At 38.6% G+C, this 20876-nt stretch overlaps 1 protein-coding gene across 1 annotated transcript in view; it reads right to left on the bottom strand.

The window, feature by feature from the left end:
- The window catches only part of NUP133 (nucleoporin 133), a gene marked incomplete at both ends in the record, with an annotated part of 35638 nt that extends 15393 nt beyond the window's left edge, over positions 1-20245 (bottom strand). The window contains 16 exons of the mRNA XM_084253431.1: positions 22-144; positions 644-868; positions 2573-2667; positions 3595-3758; positions 5823-5914; positions 6295-6452; positions 7942-8089; positions 9279-9426; positions 10936-11006; positions 11620-11775; positions 13278-13448; positions 14018-14152; positions 14655-14762; positions 15794-15897; positions 18312-18430; positions 20064-20245. Coding sequence (XP_084109557.1) covers positions 22-144; positions 644-868; positions 2573-2667; positions 3595-3758; positions 5823-5914; positions 6295-6452; positions 7942-8089; positions 9279-9426; positions 10936-11006; positions 11620-11775; positions 13278-13448; positions 14018-14152; positions 14655-14762; positions 15794-15897; positions 18312-18430; positions 20064-20245 — 2199 coding nt within the window. The remainder of the gene's footprint in view (positions 1-21; positions 145-643; positions 869-2572; positions 2668-3594; positions 3759-5822; positions 5915-6294; positions 6453-7941; positions 8090-9278; positions 9427-10935; positions 11007-11619; positions 11776-13277; positions 13449-14017; positions 14153-14654; positions 14763-15793; positions 15898-18311; positions 18431-20063) is intronic.
- Positions 20246-20876: the final 631 nt, after the last annotated feature.

The raw sequence follows: 20876 nt of genomic DNA, 5'->3' as shown, positions 1-20876 counted from the left end.
ATCGTCACTGCATGCTTGTACCTTGAGAATATTGTTCACGTTGATCACCACATCAGCCCATTCAACTGAGTCCAATGATGTTTCCTTTAAGACTTGTTCCTCATGCTCCAGTAAACACTCACAGATGGTATCTACCTGGGACACCTGAGGGAGTAAAGTCAACTACTCATGACAAAAATTATGGTGCTTTACTCATTAAGCTATATCCTCAGCTCATTAGTCAGAAAAAAATAGTTAATGGTGAAAATAAATTTAAAAACCAAGGAAAGAGGCCTCTCTGGTAGTGCAGGGGTTAAAGACATAGTGCTGTCAAGCTATACACAGCCACTGCAACATGAATTCGATCCCCGGCCAGGGAGCTGACCCACATGGCACAGCAGACCTCTCCTGTCTCGCCCACAGCTCCCCACAGCAGTGTATTTCAGTCAATCCACCTGTTGTGCTCCCCACTCTGTTTCTGGTCAATCCTCTCACTCCCCACACCTCTGGCCTATACCCCAGTTCTTACATGCATAAATAAATAAATCCTAAAAAAAAAATTTCAGTTAGAACTTTTGTCCTCACTTTTCCCCATTTGGATGTGATTAGTAAACAGCACAGCTCCACAAAGACACATGAAGGTAAGCAAGGGGACTCATCTTACCTCTCTAAAAAAGAGGTCTGCCGGGGTCAGGTTGGATGGGATTTCACAGTCCCTCTTGTTTAAAGCAATCAATATGGCTGTGTTCACGAGGTCAGAAAGTTGCGAGTGGTGGTTCTTGAGAACAATGGTGGCCGACAACTTTTCGGCATGCTCACAGAGCAAGAGCCGAGTTGCCATCGGCATTCCTCTTACTGAAAAAGTGCCTAACCGTCCAAAGATGCCAACCTTGTGAAAAGACAAGCACATATTCTTAAACAGCATCTACGGTAGCAAACAAGTCAATTTAATCATAATTCCACTAGAAGCACACTGGACATAGGCTTCCTTCAATATCAGAAAAATAGAGGCAAAGACAGTGTCGTGAGGAACAGACAGTTCTTCCCATCTGCCTCAGAATTAGGCCATGGCCTTGCTGAGTTTGTCTTAAGAAGAGTCTTATATTCAGAATTAGTTCCTTAGAGATACGTATCCAGTTACACATTTTCCTGATTACTAATGTAAATTCTTCCTGATTAGTGAAATAAGCTCTAAATATTACAGGAAGTAAAAATTTAAGGCTTAGGATAGGATTTTCAGATGTAGCTGGACATTTCCTTACAATAGACACTGCTGCCAATAGCAGTGTGACTCCATTAGGATCTCTAAAGCCCAGGGAGGCTGTGCCGAGAGACACTGCCATTGCTTTTGCTCCATGGCACTCTCACGTCTGACAAATAGACGTGTTCTCAGTGTGGCACATAAGGACTACAGACTCCTCCTCTCCCGGCAAGCCCACCTGTCTGCAACAGGACTTTGCCACTGCTTCCCTCAAGAGGCAGACCCAATTTCTCAACTCTTTTCATTTGAGCTGGCCTTGTGACTGGCTTTGACAATGTCTACTAAGGTGTAGGTGACATTATGTGACACCTAAGGTAACAACTGAAGAAGCCGACGGCTTCTTAGTTCACCCCTTGCAGTGCTGCCCTGAGCGCACAGGAAGCAGACCAGTCTAAAGGATAGTGAGGCAGTAAGTGGAGAACTGAGTGGCCCCAATTGAGTGGTACCAACTACCAGACATGCGAGAGGCCTGGGGACCTTCAGCCTGCCCAAAATGCAGCTCAAGGAGTGATTCCAGGTGAAATCAGAAGAACTATCCAGCTAACCCACAGAACTGTTTTAATCCACCACATTTTGGGGTGAATGTTATAAACTAATAGTTAACAGATACACTTGATCAAACAATTACATCAGGAGGAAATGCTGTGTTTTTCTCACCTAAAAACACGAAAAAGAGCAACTCAATAAATAGCGTTTTGAAAAAAGAGCAGACAGGAACCAAATCATGCATTAAAATTGAACCAGAATATTGGATTAGAAGTGATCAAATTATTTCTGAAATCACCTAGAAGATCTATTGTTCAATAAAGTAGCCACTAGCAATAGCGGTGATTTGATTCAAATTAAATTTTAAAAATATAGGTCCTTAATTGCTCCAGTCACATTTCAAGTGCTCAGAAGCCTCCAAAACTAAAAATCCATTTACTTAAAAAAAAATCCATTTATAAGTTTGTCATCAATTTAACATCTTTACTATACTTCCAGCAATGTAAAATCAACTCATGAAAAGCTCATGAAATTTTATATAAAAGCACAAAAGAAATCTGAATGAAAAGCAGGATGTCACAGGATGATACAAAAAAAGCTGAAACATTTCTGCTAAAGTACACTATTTTTCTTTTTATCTTTTCTCAATGCAGTTTTTACATTTGGAGTAACAGGTATTTATAGCCTGGAATTATTTACGTTTAATTCACAAAAGAAAACGGAAAACACTAATTATGCCCCACCCACAAAACACCTCAAAGTAAGAGAAAAAGGAGCTCCCACTGCCCTGCAGATCACACAAAAGGTCTAGTATAGCCACCCTCTTGCCACAGCTGGCACGCTTACTTGGTGAATAAAGTCCATAAGAAAAGAATGGGCTTTCATCTTGTCTTCTAGTTGGTGAAGAATGATCAGTGATGTGTTGCTGAACCCAGGTGCTTCTGTTGAAACACAGTCACAAAACAAGCAGCTTATTAGTTTTACAGTAGTTACTGCAATTAAAACTCAAAATTAAGAAAAAACTATAGTAACCCCCCTTATACATGGGTTTGCTATCTGAGGTTAGACAAGAGAGAGACTCAAATGTGTGTAATTAGTTGGTTTCAATCTGAAAATATAAATCGAAGAGTCTAAGAAATTTAGAGAAAAATTTGGGGTGCTTAATACCGTATTTTTTTAAAAACACAAAATGCCATTATTAGTTTAGTCATATATCATAAGCTTGACAATGCAAAAAAAAAACAATCAAAGAAGGTAAGCATTAATGTTTTCTTCCTAAATCTCTAATGAGGCTTAGTAAACTTGTAAGTAGGGAATTAGAAATGAATGCTTGAGAAAGTTCCCTGGTACTTGGGAACCCCCAGAGCGCCCCTGACGGCTGCTGTGGAAGTAATGGTAAAAGGGACAGTCACTCGGGACAGGCAGGAAAATAAGAGGCAAATATGACATGCCCACTTCTACATATTGAGATCGGCATACTGCCACTCCTAGCGGGAATATATTACCACATAGAGTGATTATGCCACAATAATCATTTAATTTGGTGGCTAATAAGTGCCAAATACCCACTCATGCCAACTAATTTCCTTTTAGAAATAAAATGCTAATAAAGCTAAAGTAGGACAAATTAATACGTTTTGGATAAAACAAGAAGAATTTGCTCCATTTCCCTGTATTCTATGCTATTATGTAAACCTGTGCTGCGCTCCTTTCAAAATGTACTATAAAAAAATTACAATCCTTTAAAGAATACTGAACATTAAATTGTTTCAAAAACTAAAATTTATGCTTTGAGAGACCCTTTAATAAAAGAAACAGAATATTCTTAAAAACAGATCACTCACACTATTAAAACTAGATGTTCTTACCTTCAGGGACAGACTCAGCCCATCGTGGATCAGAAGCTGGGTAGTCATCCACCAGGTCCACACTGATTTGGGTTATAGCTTTATCTAATTCACAATCGGAATCCAAATCAGAGTGAGAGGAAAAGAGCTCATCAACCATCATTTGAGCATGACCTAAGTCTTTTCTGAAATACAATTGGTAAATAAAAATATCAAAGGAGGCAAAATATTTTCAAAACTCATCATGAAAAAGTTAATGGTGAAATTAAAGTCTATTTTTAGCCCAAAGTGAATTAGTTTTAATAAATTTAATTAAAAGGGAGACACTGATTCAACAATTATATGCTGAATACAGGAGAGGAATAACTGAAGAGTATGTCTCAAGGGAAGGAGGAAACACTGACATTCAAAAGAAAAGAGAGAGAAAATATGATTCTACCCTGGAGCCTTCATAGGGAGCACGGCCTATGATACTTTAGTTCAGATTTCTGATGTCAAAATCCAGGAAAAAATAAATTTCTATTTTAAGCCACCCTGTTTGTGGTAATTTGTTATAGCAACCACAGAAACTAATACAATGACTATGATGACTTGTTCCATTCTCATTTAAATCTTGAGATGCCACAAATCTGAAGAACTGGTAATTAAAAAATAAACATGTGCAAGCTAAAAAAGGATTTTAATCCAGATCTTGGGAGTAAGATTAAACATCACGCAACAGAATAACATTAAAAGAATACTATTTAGGGGCCTCCCTGGTGGCGCAAGGGGTTAAGCACTGCACTATGAAGCAATTCACAGCAGCACGAGTTCAATCACTGGCCGGCCAGGGAGCTAACCCACTTGGCAAAGCAGACCTCTCTTGTCTTGCCTGCTGCTCCCCTCAGCAGTGTATTTCAGTCAATCTGCCTGTTCTGTTCCCCTTTCTGTCTCTGGTGAATCCTCTCACCCCCCTGCATCTCTGGCCTGTACCTCAGCTCTTGTATGCATAAATAAATAAATCTTTAAAAAATAAATAAAAGAATACTATTCAAAAACAGAACCAAAAAACTCAAATAATGGTGCCCTCTTCTGAAGGCAAAACAACGCTCTATAGACCACCATCATGATGGCACAGAGTGTCATTATGGAGTCTAACCACTGTCCCTTCCACAAATGTGAGCACTCTGCATCAGATACCACTATGAGCGAGATCATAGGATCATGAACTCTGCATATTTCTTCAAAACAAATATCTGCTAGATCGAAACTAATGATCCTTAAAGCACCCCAACAGTGAGCCCCCACAACACCTCTAAAAGGAAAAAACAGAATACTAGAAATGTTAAGCAATTTGTACAGTCTCACACAGGGTGAGGCAAGGGTTGGATCACAAGTTTCCTGGGAGTTTATTAAGAATGTACCAGAATATATTATCTGCAGAATATATATGTCTAGGACAAACCAAAATGACTAAATTTGCTTCAAAACCCAAGTACCAGGTCAGCGAGTGTGACAGACTGCATCCAGTTCTTCCCCTCCCTATATATATACACACTTCCGGAGAACACACACTTCCTGTGAGCATCCTCTCATGTGGGCTCACCACTGTAACTTGCTCTGGGATATTAGTAAAGGTGACCCAAGCGGAGACTTAGAGCACTGTGCAGTGAGGCTTACTCTCTTGCCACTTCTGGAACTCTGTGATATCTAAACAAGGCAGGGTAGCCTGCTGCGTGAGCAGAGGCCAGGTGAAGAGGATAAGAATGTAACAGCCTAAACCCCCCAAATGTGAGCAAGGGAGAGATGACAGTTGAGTACAGACCAGGAGTGAATCCAGACAGGATCAGTAAAATGATGACCCGAGCCCAATTCCTAATAGCCAGACTCATGGGTACATTAAATAAGCCACTAAGTCCTGCAGTGATTCTGTCCACATCAAAACCCATTAGGCCAAGTCTAATTAATTCCTTTATTACACCAATAAAATTTTTGCACGAAACTTATCTGCTGTAACATTATACATAAAAGATGCTTGCAAGCGGTCTTACGGTCACCTTTTTACCAGGACGCAGTTACATCATGTTTTCTTCCTTTGTCTAGCTGGAACCCTCCTGTGACTGCAAGTTCAGAATAACAATTTGTAAAGTGCTAAAGCTCAGAAAAACATATTCTCCTTGGTGGCATCATTTCAACTTGTTCCTACCAGTCTACAAGTAAAATGTGTCCTCATACATAAGTAAGATACAAATTTAAAAAACTTGTCATACCTGCAATATTGCAGAAAAGCAGCTTTTAGCAATTTGGTTTTATCTTCCTGGGCTATCATTTCATTCTTTGTAGAAGTCTCAAAAACCATACTCTATAAAACAACAAACTATGATTTACAGGTGAAGGTATCAGGATATTCTTCATTTTACTAAAACTGGACCCACCTATGACAGCAACAACGCAGACACACAAGCTGTTTACAATACTCCATATACCAAATGGTTTAGATAAAAGGCACCAAATGGCCAAAGTCGTATAGAAAGGTTATCTATATAAGCAGTATACATACATATGTTTAGCCCCCTTGTGTCATAAAATTAGAGATTTCATCATAACCAACACAGCTTTTTATAGTTTTGCTTTTACATAATTCAAGTATTTTCATCACAACTCTTTTAAGACTGTCTTTATTTCAAAAACATGTAGGAAATACTCTAACCCAACTTTTAGAATGTTATAGAACCATGTTACCTCATTGCCTGGTCCAGCAACTGAAGATGCAAGTGAATCTTCAAGGTCTTCTGCTAATATGGACACATTTTCCCTTGAAGTAACAGATACCAATCCACTGTTTCTAGAAAAAAGAATAGGAACACCACCACAGGAACCAGCTCCTAAAATACTATCTCCTAAAAGATAAAAAATACACAATTAAATATACATAATCTTAAAATGCTTTCTAAACCTTACCATCCTAAGCAGAAAATCATATTGATAAGCTAAGAACATTTTTTTCCTTTATGTTACTCCTACTTTGAGCTCAGCTTTTTAATTCCTTATCAAATGTTAAGAACCTATTGCTGGGCCTCCCGGTGGCGCAGCGGTTGAGCACTGGGTTGCGAAGCTGCCCGCAGCCTCTGCGGCGCCGGTTCGATCCCCGGCTGCTCCCCGGCCACCCCACCGGAGGAGGGTCCCGCATGGCGCGCAGACCTCTCCTGCCGTCCGCTGCTCCCCTCAGCAGTGTACTTCGGTCCTTCTGCCTGCTCTGCTCCCTGCTCTGACTCTGGTGAATTCTCTCACCCTCCCGTGCTTCTGACTGTACCCAGTGCTTGTATGTATAAATCAATCAATCAATCAATCAATCAATCTTAAAAAAAAAAAAAGAACCTATTGCTATTTCAAATAGCAGGCTCTGTGTCCTTCAGCTTTAGTATAAAAAACTAGCTTTGTCAGAGCAATATTTCCTAGATGCCAAAAGAGAAAATCATTCATTCAGCAGAAATCAGAATAAAAGCTTTTTCAATACAATGGAATCCTCTTGCCCAGTTGTCTTTACTTATTCAGTAGTCCAATGAGACTGGAGTGGGGGTTGGGAGGAGGATGTCAGGGTGGGAGTCTAAGCTTGCTTAATAAATTCTTCCTGGGGCCTCCCCGGTGGCGCAGCGGTTGAGCGCTGGGTTGGGAAGCTGCCCGCAGCCTCTGCAGTGCCAGTTCGATCCCCGGCCGCCAGGCGAGGGTCCCACATGGCGCAAAGCAGACCTCTCCTGCCACCCACTGCTCCCCTCAGCAGTGTACTTCTCCAGTCTGCCTGCTCTGCTCTCCGCTCTGACTCTGATAATTCTCTCGCCCTCCCGCGCTTCTGACTGTACCCAGTGCTTGTATAAATAAATAAATAATCTCAAAATGAATGAATGAATGAATAAATAAATTCTTCAAGGCTCTTGTGCTAGGAGTAGAAAATCTAGATTCCATCTACATATCAAGACCAGATTATCTGCTTAGCTTGTTTTCATTCCTGGCTGGCTAGCATATCTACCACCCCCACTCCAGGCCCCTTACAAGTCCAGCACCTGGGATGCTTCTTATGCAAGGATCTACACAAACTTATTTAGAGAACATCCACTCTTACTAACTAGAAATAAGCAATTCTCTTAAAGTCAGTACTCTCCTTCTTGGCCTCTTCTGAGGAAAAAAAAATACTATTTTTTGCCCATAAATATAATAGTTTGGTAATTCTACTACCCTTTGGTTTTTCAGTAGGGCTGTGATCTCAGCTCCTGGAGGTGTGGTACTGAAGAGCTCAGGAACACAGTGAACCAACATTTATGGAAAGAGAACAAAACTTCTATGAATGACAAGTGAGCTCACAAATCATGCTTTCTACAACTGCTACTGTACCTTGTGTATTAAAGACAATTTTCTCCTGAGGAAGAGAAAATTTTCCAGTTCCTGTGGAGCACACATAGACAGCATTTTCAGTATACAGATAGGCAGTCTGGTTTGAAAAATTGGGCACCATCAACCGACACATAATCAATTCTTCAGACTGAAAATTAAATTTAAGATTACATTTAATGAGAATTAAAACAACTGCATTTGTTTGCATGATTTTACAATACACATTTTTGCGCAACACTAACTCATAAAGTGTTAAGAATGACAGAATCAGTTTATAAACATCCATTACGTAAATCATTTGCAGAGTTCAGATAACTAGCAAAATTTTAGAAACACTTCCATGGTGACGACTTTAACAAGACATCTATAACAAATGTGAAAAAGAAAATAAAGGAATTAACGTTTTATTTTAAAGTCAGCAAATTCTTTATAAAAGATCCCCGATAAATATTTTGGTTCTTACATGAATGCAAAGTTATCAAGCACAAGAAAAATTAGTTAATTTGTTCATATATATTAATAATATCAGAAGCAGAAATAGAAATAAGACCCAATGAAATGATAAAATTAGCAAATGCTAAAAACAATATACTATTTGCAATTAAAGAATTAATTTTATAAATGAAACATTGCAAGTGGGGTCCTATAGGGATTTTTTTTAATCCTCAAAATTTGTTTACTTCATATCCTTTTGCATTGTCTAATCATTTCTAGCACTGAGCATGTTTTTCCTACATAATCAGAACACATAAGGTTTATTTTTGTTTGAAGCAAAAAAACAAAGATTTCCTTATAGTATTCAGTTAAATAAGTTATATTAAGAACAAGAAATTATTGAGGGTTTGGTGGTAGATGTGCTGTGATTACATACATCCGTATACATGTGAACCCATACCCCTAAAATATACACTGTTACAAATCAACTTTACCTCAATAAACATAAATTAAAAATCAAATAATAAGGGTTTAACAGAACTAAACATTAGTTTAAATGAAATGAATTTAGAGCTAATTAAGCTTTTCTTCCTGAATATCAGTTACTAAATGATACGTTTAATTGCTTTTAAGAAGTTTAAAATTAGAGATCTTGCTTGCTGTCAGTTGATTCTACTGATTCCTTTAGCTAAGGTTGAGCAAAGGAACAAGTCTGAGATGGCAAGTAAAATGTGATGTTCACAAACTAGCAATTTTAACATACTTCCAAGTCCTGAAGATTTATTTCTTAAAGAATTTGACTCTTCAGTGTTTAGGGGAAAAAAATCTCAGTGTGATGGGCACTTTGTAATTTAACTTACAGGTAGAAAATTTTACCTGAAAAAAAAAGAAAGAAATCTTACCTGAAAAGGTGGATTGTACTGAGTGACTTCTACAGTTACGGCATCTGACATTTGGTGGCCATTATCTTCTACTGTTATCAGAGAATAATAGGTGAGACATGGACTGTCTGCTGGGTGCCATGCTGCTGCCAAAATCAGGAGCCCATCACTAATAAAGGAAAAAGTAACATCTACAGACTCTTTGGTAAATGGCTCAGCAGTTTCTTATAAGTTAAGCACACACATTTGACCTAACAACAACACTCCTAGATATCTGCCCAAGAGAAAGAAAAATTTACATTCACACAAAAACCTTTGTGCAAATGTTTATAGTGGCCTTACTCATTATTGCCTAAAACTGGAAACAATCAAATATCCTTCAACTTCTGAATAAACCCTGATAAATCTATATAATCTGTACTGTCATTACTCGATTTTAAAAAAAGTTCACCACTTAAAATGAAATTTTACTATATGTAAATATAGCTAAAAAATCTGAATTAGTAGAAACACACCATGGTGATGGGTATGATATAGTAATATAAATCTAAAGAGGTGTGAGGTGTGAGCCTATACCCCTAAATCATTTACAGTGCTGCGAAACAAAGTTACCTTGACAAAAAAAAAAATAATAATTTAAAGTAATTTTTAAAAAATAAAGAAAAAAAATCAATAAATCATCTAGTGCAGGGATTGGCAAAGCAGTCCTCCTGCCAAGCTTCAGTCAGTGCAGCTTTACTGGATTATAGCTTTCATTGTGAAATGTCTATGGATGGTTTTGTTCTACTACTGATGGAGCAGAGTAGTTGCAAGGAGTAGTTAGTTACTTTTGCCCAGAGGAAAAGTATTTTTGTCTTTATTAACAGGGTGGCATGCACCCTCTAGTGACAACTTACATAAATTTTCTGAAACGATAAAGGATCCTACTGACAGTTTCAATGCCTGAGAGAAAAAAATTAATACAGCAGAACAGCAACATCATTCCAAGAAACAAGTAGAATTTGTTCCACTAAACGAAATTACTCTAAAATAAAAATCACCCTTAACTTCTGGCAAATTGTGTTTTGATGTAATGCAAGTCTTACTCCTTTGAACTTTCTTACAGAAATCTTGTTACAAATGGTTACATTCTATATGACTTTTGGTGTTACTGCTAAATGGTGACAAGGGATACATTAACCTTACCAGACTAACCTAGGAACCTCAGCACCTCTTGGAACACTGAGGAAATTCACTGTGAGGTCTAACTTACACTGCCAAGACAAAACCTCACCCTATCCTTCCTTTATGCCATTCAGGCTCAATTGTAAGCTAATGCTCCTTCAGCAACAGAAAGACTGGAAAAGTGTGCCCAGTACCTCTACTAAGAGAAAGAGGACAGTGGGGAAGTTACCTGAGCAGTGAAGAGAAGCTCCAGCTGTGAAAGTGGAAAAGATGCATTTCTAGCCAGGGCAGACAACCAATATAAATACAGCTGAAGGTTGAGAACTGTCCATACTACTCAAATGAACTAGTATCACCAGACAAGGAACATAAAGCCAATTAACAGGGCATGATAGTCAGCATAAGATTAGCACTTAAGGCACCAGAACAGAAAGACTGGCTCATGATTTTAAGAGACATCAATTTATTTTTCCAAATTACTACCAACATTCTTTATGATAAATCAACTGCTTACCAGTTTTGCTTCAAGTCCAAATAGCGAATGTTGACCCCTTCTTTGATAGTGTCATAGTTACTTTCAGAGCCCTATATTAAAATAGCAACATAAGCTCCTTGAGTATAGGAATCATTTCACCCTCATATCCCTAGCACCTACTAAAGTACCTCAGTTATTGTACATGTTAAAAATTCAGTAAATCATTGAGTTCCAATATTTCTATTTTATTTTATTTTTATCTTTTTTTAATTTTTTTTTATAGAGGCATGTTTTTATTTATTTATTTGTTTGTTTGTTTGTTTTGTTTATACATGCACTGGGTACAGTCAGAAGCACGGGAGGGTGAGAGAATTCACCAGAGCCAGAGCGGGGAGCAGAGCAGGCAGAAGGACCGAAGTACACTGCTGAGGGGAGCAGCGGGCGGCAGGAGGGGTCTGTGCGCCATGTGGGACCCTCCTCCGGTGGTGGCCGGGGAGCAGCCAGGGATCGAACCGGCGCCGCGGACGCCGCGGGCAGCTTCGCAACCCAGCACTCAACCACTGCGCCACCGGGGAGGCCCCCAATATTTCTAGAGATTAAATATCACATTTTTACTTATCTGATTGCTAAAAACATATTATACTGAAATATGTTCTAATGAAGCTACAGAAACATCATATAACCATAAACATGAATTACAGACACAAACATTATTCTCCTTACCCAAATAGCATCAGTGATATTTTCCTTCAGGGCTCGGTTTATATCCCAACTATGTGCTTGTTTTTCTGAAGAATCATCTAATTCCCATTTATTGATGTTTGAACTTGTCAGGCTGTAAAAGCTTGATCTCTCTCTATCCCAAAGGACACTTGAAAGCTATTCAATGAGGAGAAAAAGTCAAGTTTATAGTTTAAGTTTTGTTAGTGAACTTTTTTAAATTTAAATTTTATATATTTTATGTCTATTTGAGTGAAATTTTTAGTATTCACAAGAAGGAGTGATTCTGAGCTAAAAAGTGAGAATTTCCACAGGAAGCAGCAGAAAGGCAGAAGGCTCATGAAGAGCATAATAGGGAGGTGGGAAAAGTTAGTTTTCGGAGAATAAGAAGTAATCCTGTTAAACTGTAGTATAGATTATAACCAGAGAGAAGCAAAAAATAAGGCTCAAAGGACATATAGCAGAGTTTTGAATGTGAGTTTGTAAATCCAGTAAGGGAGATATCAATGGTTTTTAAACACAATATTAGCTGTATGTAGTTAGTGCATGTATGCAATTTCTTTTTTTAAGTTGGGCATTCATGATTGCTTTGAGTTAAAATCCTAATTGTCTCTCTTTCTCCTGTAACCATGACTCTGGCCACTAATGGGATAGAAGGGGCCAATAGTGAGTAAACTGTGCGGCTTTTGCTTAGGGAAATTTACACCAATTGCTCAGGGCAATTTATTTAAAAGAGTGAAGATTAGGACAAAACAATGGAAGCAGAGGGTGGGGCTGGAAATGAAATATGGTAGTCAAATCTACTAAATAACTTGCTAGAGGAGCAGGAGATACTTTAAAATAAAATCAAGGTCTTATGCCTGGGTCACTGAAAAAACTGAAAGTAAAAGAAGTAGGATAAAAAGAGAAATGAGTTTTGTGTATTAGTGTGTAGCCAATAAGGGAGAGAAAGGAATATGAGCAATTTGTTTTTGGACATGTTAATTTTTAGGTTCAAAAACCACTCAATGAAGCACATGATGCTAGCAACCTGAAATAAACAGGAACGAGCACAGTAAAAAAGGATGAGCTTTCAAACCAGAAAGCCTTGGCATGAACCTATCACTGAGTAGTTCTGCGACCTTGGGGAGTTTTCTCATTAGCCTCATTGAGGCCAATTCCTCATCTGCAAGTTGAAGAATGTTCTCCAAATCGTGTAATCATAATTACACAAATTACAAAGATGGAGCACTAAGTAGCGTGGTGCTCCATAAATGTCAGTACCCATCCTCCTCCCTTTACTTCTGCAAGCCCAGCAGACAGATTTAGATTTGAGTCATCCACAGAGATAGCTTCTCTTTGGGAGAGGAGAACACACTTTTGGTTGTATCTAGAAAGCAAAATTAGTCCTTAAAACATCTACACTTTTATGTAATAGTTTTAATTAAAAAAAGTACTTATAAACTGTGTGATTTAAGAACATTAATATTATAAGGTGTGGGGTGGGGTTCAGTATGAACTCATTTGATCATCTTTATAGAAATGCTTTACTAAAATATCAAAGGCTTTATTTCATGTACACCACTACTCATGAAGAGTCAATAGGAACTTCATTGGAAATTCCTGACCTACTGATTTCGTAAGAAACAAGCTTGTATATCAAGGTTATTTTATCAACTTACTATGAGATCACTACTAGGAGATAAAATTCCCAAAAGAGAAGAAACCCTCCGACCAATTCCTGAAAGCATGCCTTGCCCTTGAGGCAGGATATGCTGATGAATCTTTCCTAAGTTTTCGGGAGTCAGTCGAATCAGTTGGCTTCCTGATGAGGACAAAATAAAACTTCCCCCCTGTGAACAAATATTATAAAATTAGTCCAGTTGTGCATCAAACACAAAGATAAAATTAACACAAAATATTCAGATACAGAGAAATACCACTATACCTTAAAATAAATGTAAACAAATAAAAATGTGTTATTTTATTAGAAGTTTACTTATCCAGTCACTTAATCTTTACAGTCCATTCACTTACTAATTCTACATAGAAAAATTTGCTCCAATTTTTTAGTTGCATTTTTTTAAATTGTAGTTTTTAAATTATAGGTTCACCACACTACAAGTTCAACAAATCAAGTATCAGATTTTATTTCCGCAGAATAAATTTCAGCAGACTTTTTTTCATAGTGCCTCAGAGTTTCTAAATCACTTGTAAAATGTTTCTACGACTGGTATTTCAGAATCCTGTAAGAAGGGTTTTCCTTTGTGTTACTGTTCAAAATCTTAGCCCCTAAATCCTCCTTGTCTCTTCTTGACCCTCCCAGGCGATGCATTCTGTTCAAACCCCCACCCTTTTCAAATTTCACCTCCAAGCCAAATCACAGTTGTCCAATAAATATAAAAGAATATTCATCCTATACCTGCACTGCTGTTAGGAAACTGTAAGTCTTATCACCTCCCAAGTCTACAAAAGTTTGTGTGTAGTTCTCTTCACCAGCAAGGCTTGGCCAATAGCGGATGGATCCTTCTCTAGTGGCAACCATAACAGCAACACCCTTGAAACAAGAGCATATCACTCAGAAATGATAGTAAAAGGACCCAGAAACTGGAATTCTAATACACTGATATAAAGAAACTAGGACATAAATACAGTAAAATTGATTTTTCTTTTGTTGCCATTCTATGAATTTTTTTTTAAAGATTTATTTATTCATTTTAAACAAGAACTGGGGTACAGGCCAGATGTACAGAGGATTCACCAGAGCCAGAGTGGGAAACAGAACAGGCAGAGTGACGAAATACACTGCTGAGGGGAGCAGTGGGCGCAGCAGGAGAGATCTGTCCTGCCATGTGGGACCCTCCTGGCGGCCGGGGATCGAACCGGCACTGCAGAGTCTGAGGGCAGCTTCCCAGCCCAGAGCTCAACCACTGCACCACCAGGGGAGGCCCGATTCCAGTAGTTTTATAGTTATGTCTCAGCACTGGGTTAGATAATTCCTCCAAGTGTAGACTCTCTTATTTAAGAAACATATTTCAATAATTACTTAAGTGACTTACCTGTGTAGAATGGGCTTCACCTGCAGCAGCAGAATAAGAGAGAGCCACCAAGTCAGCACTGCAGTGGAAATCACTAGGTGGCAGCTGAAGTTCTTTACAAACAGATAACTACAGAACAAACCCAAATAAAAATATGCCATGTCAAGTCCAATTTTCGGAATATGCAACTAGCTTCAGTATTTCCTTTCTCTGCATATTTTAGATTCTGATTCATCACTAGAAATATCATTCTACAAATATTCTTTCTTCTTTATAAAATTGCCTCCCAGCAATGTGAAAACCAACTAGCTTAAGAGATGTGGGATCAGGAAAATTTATAAGCACTAGATTGGACCCTGAATATCAACTAGTCTAATCTCTTCCTGGACTACAGTCTATTTGTTAAGAGAAGTACACAACTTCCCATGGGATTTTTTTGAGTCTAGAGCTGATTTAACATTTAAAGTCAGCATGACTACAGAATAATTATACCAAATTGTTTAGAAAATATTTTAGACTTGACTGAATATCTGGCTCCTTTGCTAACTCATCATGCCCTCAGAACTCCTCTTCTTTCACTCATGCTCCTCAGTAAGTCTTATTTCGAGGCAGCAGCTGTACAGAAGACTGCAGACATGGAGAGTTTAGATAAGCAGGCATCCTGAGTTCCAATGGAACAATGGCCCAGTCAGTAATGAATGAGTGTGAAGGAGAGTATGCCTGATAGGAAACAGACAGAAAACCCCTGTGAGAGAAACTGACAACTGCAAGTTACACTAGCAATGGTAAAAATTGGTATCATTTTTTCTTATTCTAGTAAACATCATTCAGTAGACTCAATGAAACACATCTTAGAAATAAACAAACTTCATTCATTATCTTATGTGGCTTAGCAAGACATTCTTTAAAAATTTCCAAAGCTCTAATTTTATTGACTGTAAATAACAAGTCTCTTGTTTAAAATTATTAAAGGGGTGAAACTTTTTTCCAATATACAATTGTATATGTATGTATGCTCAGTATATCAATAAAAATGCAAATCCATAATGCTTACGTACATTCAGATTACTCTCCTCCAACAACGCTGAAAATTTAGGGTTAAAATTAAGGCCCAAGTGATAACACTCTTCTTAAATTTCTTCTAGCTCATTAGTCATTACCTTAGTAATGGGTGACAGAGCAATCTTCCAAATGATGAGTTTTTCTTTGCAGACCAGACAAGCCCATCCACCCTCATCTATGTGCACAGTCAGTTGATCATCAACTAAAGAAAACAATGAGGTATATAATTAATCTTAAAGTATGAATAAGAAAAACTGTTAAAATTTCCTTATACCAAAATCTTCTTTATTGCCATTCTTTTTTTTATTCTTAACAACTACCACCCCATAGAACAGATAGCTCTACATTAAATATCTTTTCCATTTTTCTTCCCACCTGTTCTACTACTTCCTCTTTTTACATGAAATTGTCCATTTATTCATAAGCATAGTGATAAACATTGTTGAAGGAGGAAGGTACAGCTTACTCAAACACAGGAGCCTACTGCCACATTCTTTACCAAAAAAACTTACCACACAGAAAAAATATTCACAACCAAAAAACCTTTTAAATAATTCAGGAGTTAGTGATGCAAAACTAGAGAGACATTTAACTTGTATAACCACGTTTAGAAATATACTAAAGGGAAGAATACTTTTAGGCCTATGTTTTCTTAATTTTGTTGTAAACATTTTTTTTTTCCTATATCCTCCACCAAATCCCCCATGTCCCATCTGCCTCCTTCCTTCATTTCCTCCACCCTTCCCTGCATTCCCTCTGGTAACCATTATCTTCTTCTTAGCTGAGTTCAAATTTTTATTTCTTCTATTGTTTGCAGGTAATTGTTTTTTGGGTTATTTATATTCCACAGGTAAGTAAAGCCATCCAAAAATCTATCTTACACTTTTTGATTGATTTCACTCAACATAATCACCTTCAAGGTCCATCATTTTGTGCCAAATACCAACACTTCATCTTTCTTCACAACTTTTAATATTCCAATGAATACATACTCTGCAGTTTCTCTATTCATTCATCTGTTGAAGGGCACTTGGGTTGATTCCAAGATTTGGTAATCCTGCTATGTACACAGGTGTACATAGATCATTTCATGTTAAATTTTTCATGTTATTTGGACAAACACTTAAAAGCAGTATTGCTTGATCCTACAGGATTTCCATTTGTTTTGTCTTGAGACATCTCCATACCATTTTCCACAGAGGGCAGTACCAGCTTGCATTCCCACCAACAGTGGATGAGAGTTCCTTTTTCACTGCAACCTTGCAAATATTTATTAATTCCATTCTTTTTTATATGGGCCATTCACACAGGGGTGAGGTGGTATCTCAGTGTGGTTTTTATCTGCATTTGTCTTATAAGTGATGTTGAACATATGTGTATAGGCCATCTGAATGTCTTTAGAGAAGTGTCTACTGAGGTCCTTTGTCCATTTTTTAAAAAAGATTTCTTTATTTATGCATATAAGAACTGGGGCACAGGCCAGAGGTGTGGGGGGTGAGAGGATTCACCAGAGACAGAACAGGCAGACTGACTGAAATATACTGCTGAGGGGAGCAGAGGGAGAGTCAGGAGAGGTCTGCTGCGCCATGTGGGTAGCTCCCTGGCCGGGGATCAAATTAGTGCTGCAGAGGCTGTAGAAGCTTCATAGGTTGCGTCTTAACCCCTTGCACCACTAGGGAGGCCCACCTTTGCCCATTTTTTAATTGGGTCATTTATTTCTTTGTTGATGCATTTTTTTTTTAAAGATTTATTTATATATACAAAAATTGAGGCACAGGCCAGAGGTGCAGAGGAGTGAGAGGATTAACCAGAGACAGTGGGGAACAGAACAGGAAGACTGACTGAAATATACTGCTGAGGGGAGCAGCAGGCAAGACAGGAGAGGTATGCTGCGCCATGTGGATAGCTCCCTAGCCAGTCAGGGATCGAACTCGTGCTGCAGAGGCTGCAGATAGCTTTGAAGTGTTGTGCTTAACCCCTTGTGCCACCTGGGAGGCCCCTGTTGATGGATTTTCTTTGTAAATCTTGGAGATTAACCCCTTATCAAATGTATGGTATAGAAATATACTTTCCCACTCTGTAGGTTGCCTTTTTGTTTTTGTGATGGTTTCTTTTGATGTACAAAAGTGCTTAAGTTTAATATGGTCCCACTTATTTATTTTTGCTTTGGTTTCCCTTGCTGCTGGGGTTGGTTCCCATATTTATCTTTGTGGTAGATGTCCCGTAGTGTGTCCCCTATATTTTCTTTCAAGTACTTTATGGCTTCGGTTCTTGTGTCCAAGCCTTTAACCCACTTTGAGTGAATTTTCATGTATTGTTAAATATGGGTCTTGCTTTATTTTTTTGCATGTGGCTCTCCATGTTTCCCAATCTTACTTTCTATAGTATTTAGCAACATTCGTAATTCTACCTTGATAAAGCAACACGAATAATAAATCCTCTTATTAAATATAAACATTTCAAGGAGAAATCATGTTCTCAAATTACAGTGAAGAAACAGTTTTTCTGTTTTTCCACATTTAGGTGAAGGTAAAGAAAGTATAAACGTCAATCTCCATGCTAGATCTAGACTTCATTTTGAACTGCTAATAAAGTCAAATAGTTAACGACACCCACCTTCAGACAATGTTAGCGCTTCCATGATTTTAACAGGAAGAGATGATCCAAATGATTTTACATCATAGTTTGTAGAATCAGTTATGGAATGATATGGAAATATTCGTGTAGGTGTTCCTCTACAGAAAGAAACCAGATTATTTCACCGATAACTTAAAATTTTTTCATTATCCTAATTTTTATGCATATAATTTCACAATAAAAAGATATTTAATAAACAAGATGAGGATAAACAGTGAAAAAAACATTGATGCAAATAGTGTTAAATGTATCTTTCATAAAAAAAGACAGGATTGAGAAAAAAAATTTCAAATTCTTACACTCTTGTAATCAGATATACATTTTATTGCTTAAAACTCTTTATAACCCTGCTCTCTTAGCTATGAAACAATAAGGTTGGGCTGGATCCATTTTTTAAATTGTGGATCATTCTGAGGGTCTCATCTACATTTAAAATATATAGAGAGAACTTATCAGACACTGTAGTTAAAAAAGCTTTAAAATATTCAGTTAGATTATTTTTAAGCTCTCATCAGCTCTCATCAGCTCCACAATTACACAAATCATCCAGATCTGTACAATGAAGCAAGAATTAAAGTCATGAATATCCGTTGTTACCTGACCTTGAAAAGCAGATGCCTTAGAAATTAACATTGTTAACATTCAAGGAAAAAATCGTAAAAACTAGCATAAAGGTTATTTATTTCTCATCAGGGGTATTAAATAAGGAGATGCAAATACTGAGTGGTAGAGAGCTCTGATCCCTAACAAAGTATAACAAAGATTTTTCTTTTAATGTCACCAAAAAAGCAGAGACTTTAAAAAACACATAAAAGTATGATTCTTATTCTGACTTTTTATTGTGCTTTTATTCTCAAAAGGAATAGAAAACACTTGACAATTATTAGCACTTTGAAGAGCACTTTCAAAATACAGTAGTCAATAATACTGTGAATTCTTTAAAAATCAGTTCTCCTTTAAAGTATTGCAAAATTCCATAGATAGTTTAACTATAAGTTCAAGATCCAATATTACTGTTTTCCTGCAGGAGGAAATTAATTTCTGATAGATAAATTCAGAGGAAACTACTCAGAAACATGCTACCTTCTGAAGTTCTAGCTCTTTATTAAAGGGGGGAGTGCAAAATTTGATTTTTCCCAGTGATGTCGGCTGGCACACATTTTTATTTGCTAACAAAACTACTCTTACCTCACTACTTATGGAAAGCCTTTTCCCTACTAATTCAGGTACAAAGCCCAGAAGCCCTTTAATTACCAATCAGCAGGCATTATTGGCGACTTGTGTGTTAAGATATCATGTTTATCTTCCGGGTTTGGAGGACCTCGTCCCCACATTCCACGTCTGAATCGTGATTTCATATTGATTCTTTGGTCTAACGGAGTTGGTTAAGTCTGATATTATTACAGTCATTTCACATGAGAAGAGAATCATGGATGACGTATACTACATCACAGGAGTAGTATGAAGGAAGCAGGTAATCACTGATTCAAATCAGTTTGTTCCTCATCTTTACCCAAGAGGTAATTCCATGTAAAGTGCAAAGCTAAGATTCGATGAATTGATCAAAGTGAGGTTGAAAGAATTCTCAAGGGTGGCGAATTATTCTCCCAACACTGGCATCTTCCCTCTTACCACGCCCAGTTTCGGAGGCTTCTGAAGACACTACCCCATTAGGCCCCCCGAGGCCCGTGGGTCCGTCCGTGGCTAGACCCAACCCGGTCCGTCACTTACCGCGAGCTCAGCGAGCTCCGCCGCCCGACCGGCGAGAAGAGCACCGGGGAGTTGATTGCTGACCCTAGGGATAGACCTTTCCTGCTTGCGGCCCGGGGCGTGGAGCCTGGCCCAACTGCGCCCAGCGGGCCCCTTCGGGACCCAGGCCCGGGGGTTCGCGGAGAGGAGACGCTAGGAAACATTAGGGCAGGAAACGGTACCAGCGAGCTCTCGGTTTCCCGACCTAGGTCTGCCCGCGCTCGGAGCTTGAACACTCCACAGGCGGAAGGCGCACGGTGATGAAATCACGCCTTGCGCCGCCTCGGGGCGTGGTCGGGAGAAAGAAGCGCGCTGTGATGACGTCAGCTCGGCGTCTCCCCCTTCTGGGCGTGGCCCTAAGAGGCGGGGCTGGGAGAGACAGAGAGGGCTTGGGGCTTGACAGGCGGCTTCGGCGCGAGGGGCTGCGGTTCCTGCTTCCGGCAAGTGAAACTGCAGAGGCGGGCGCCCGCCCCTACTCCCATGGGTGGGACTGGCCCTCAGCAGTGGAGTGCAAAGCCTCTCTGCACAGTTCTTTCTCTGAACGTCTTGGGAAATTGTTTGTTCCCTTATTCAATCTGAAGAGAAGGGAGAAAAACCTGTAAACATTGCAGCCCCTGAGTATCTCTAGATCTCATATTTGCTCCGCTTCTGTCCTGGCTCGGGTATTCACTTTTCCCTAATTTTTTTCTCTTTTAGCCCTTTTTTTTAAAAAAAAAAAAAGATTTTATTTATGCATACAAGAACTGGGGTGCAAAGGGGTGAGAGGCTTCACCAGAGACAGTGGGGAGAACAGGT

The sequence above is a fragment of the Talpa europaea genome, assembly GCF_964194135.1.
Source record: "Talpa europaea genome assembly, chromosome: 14".
NCBI lineage: Eukaryota > Metazoa > Chordata > Mammalia > Eulipotyphla > Talpidae > Talpa > Talpa europaea.
Note: the sequence above shows the minus strand (reverse complement) of the source record. Positions and strands in the feature narration are given on the sequence as shown.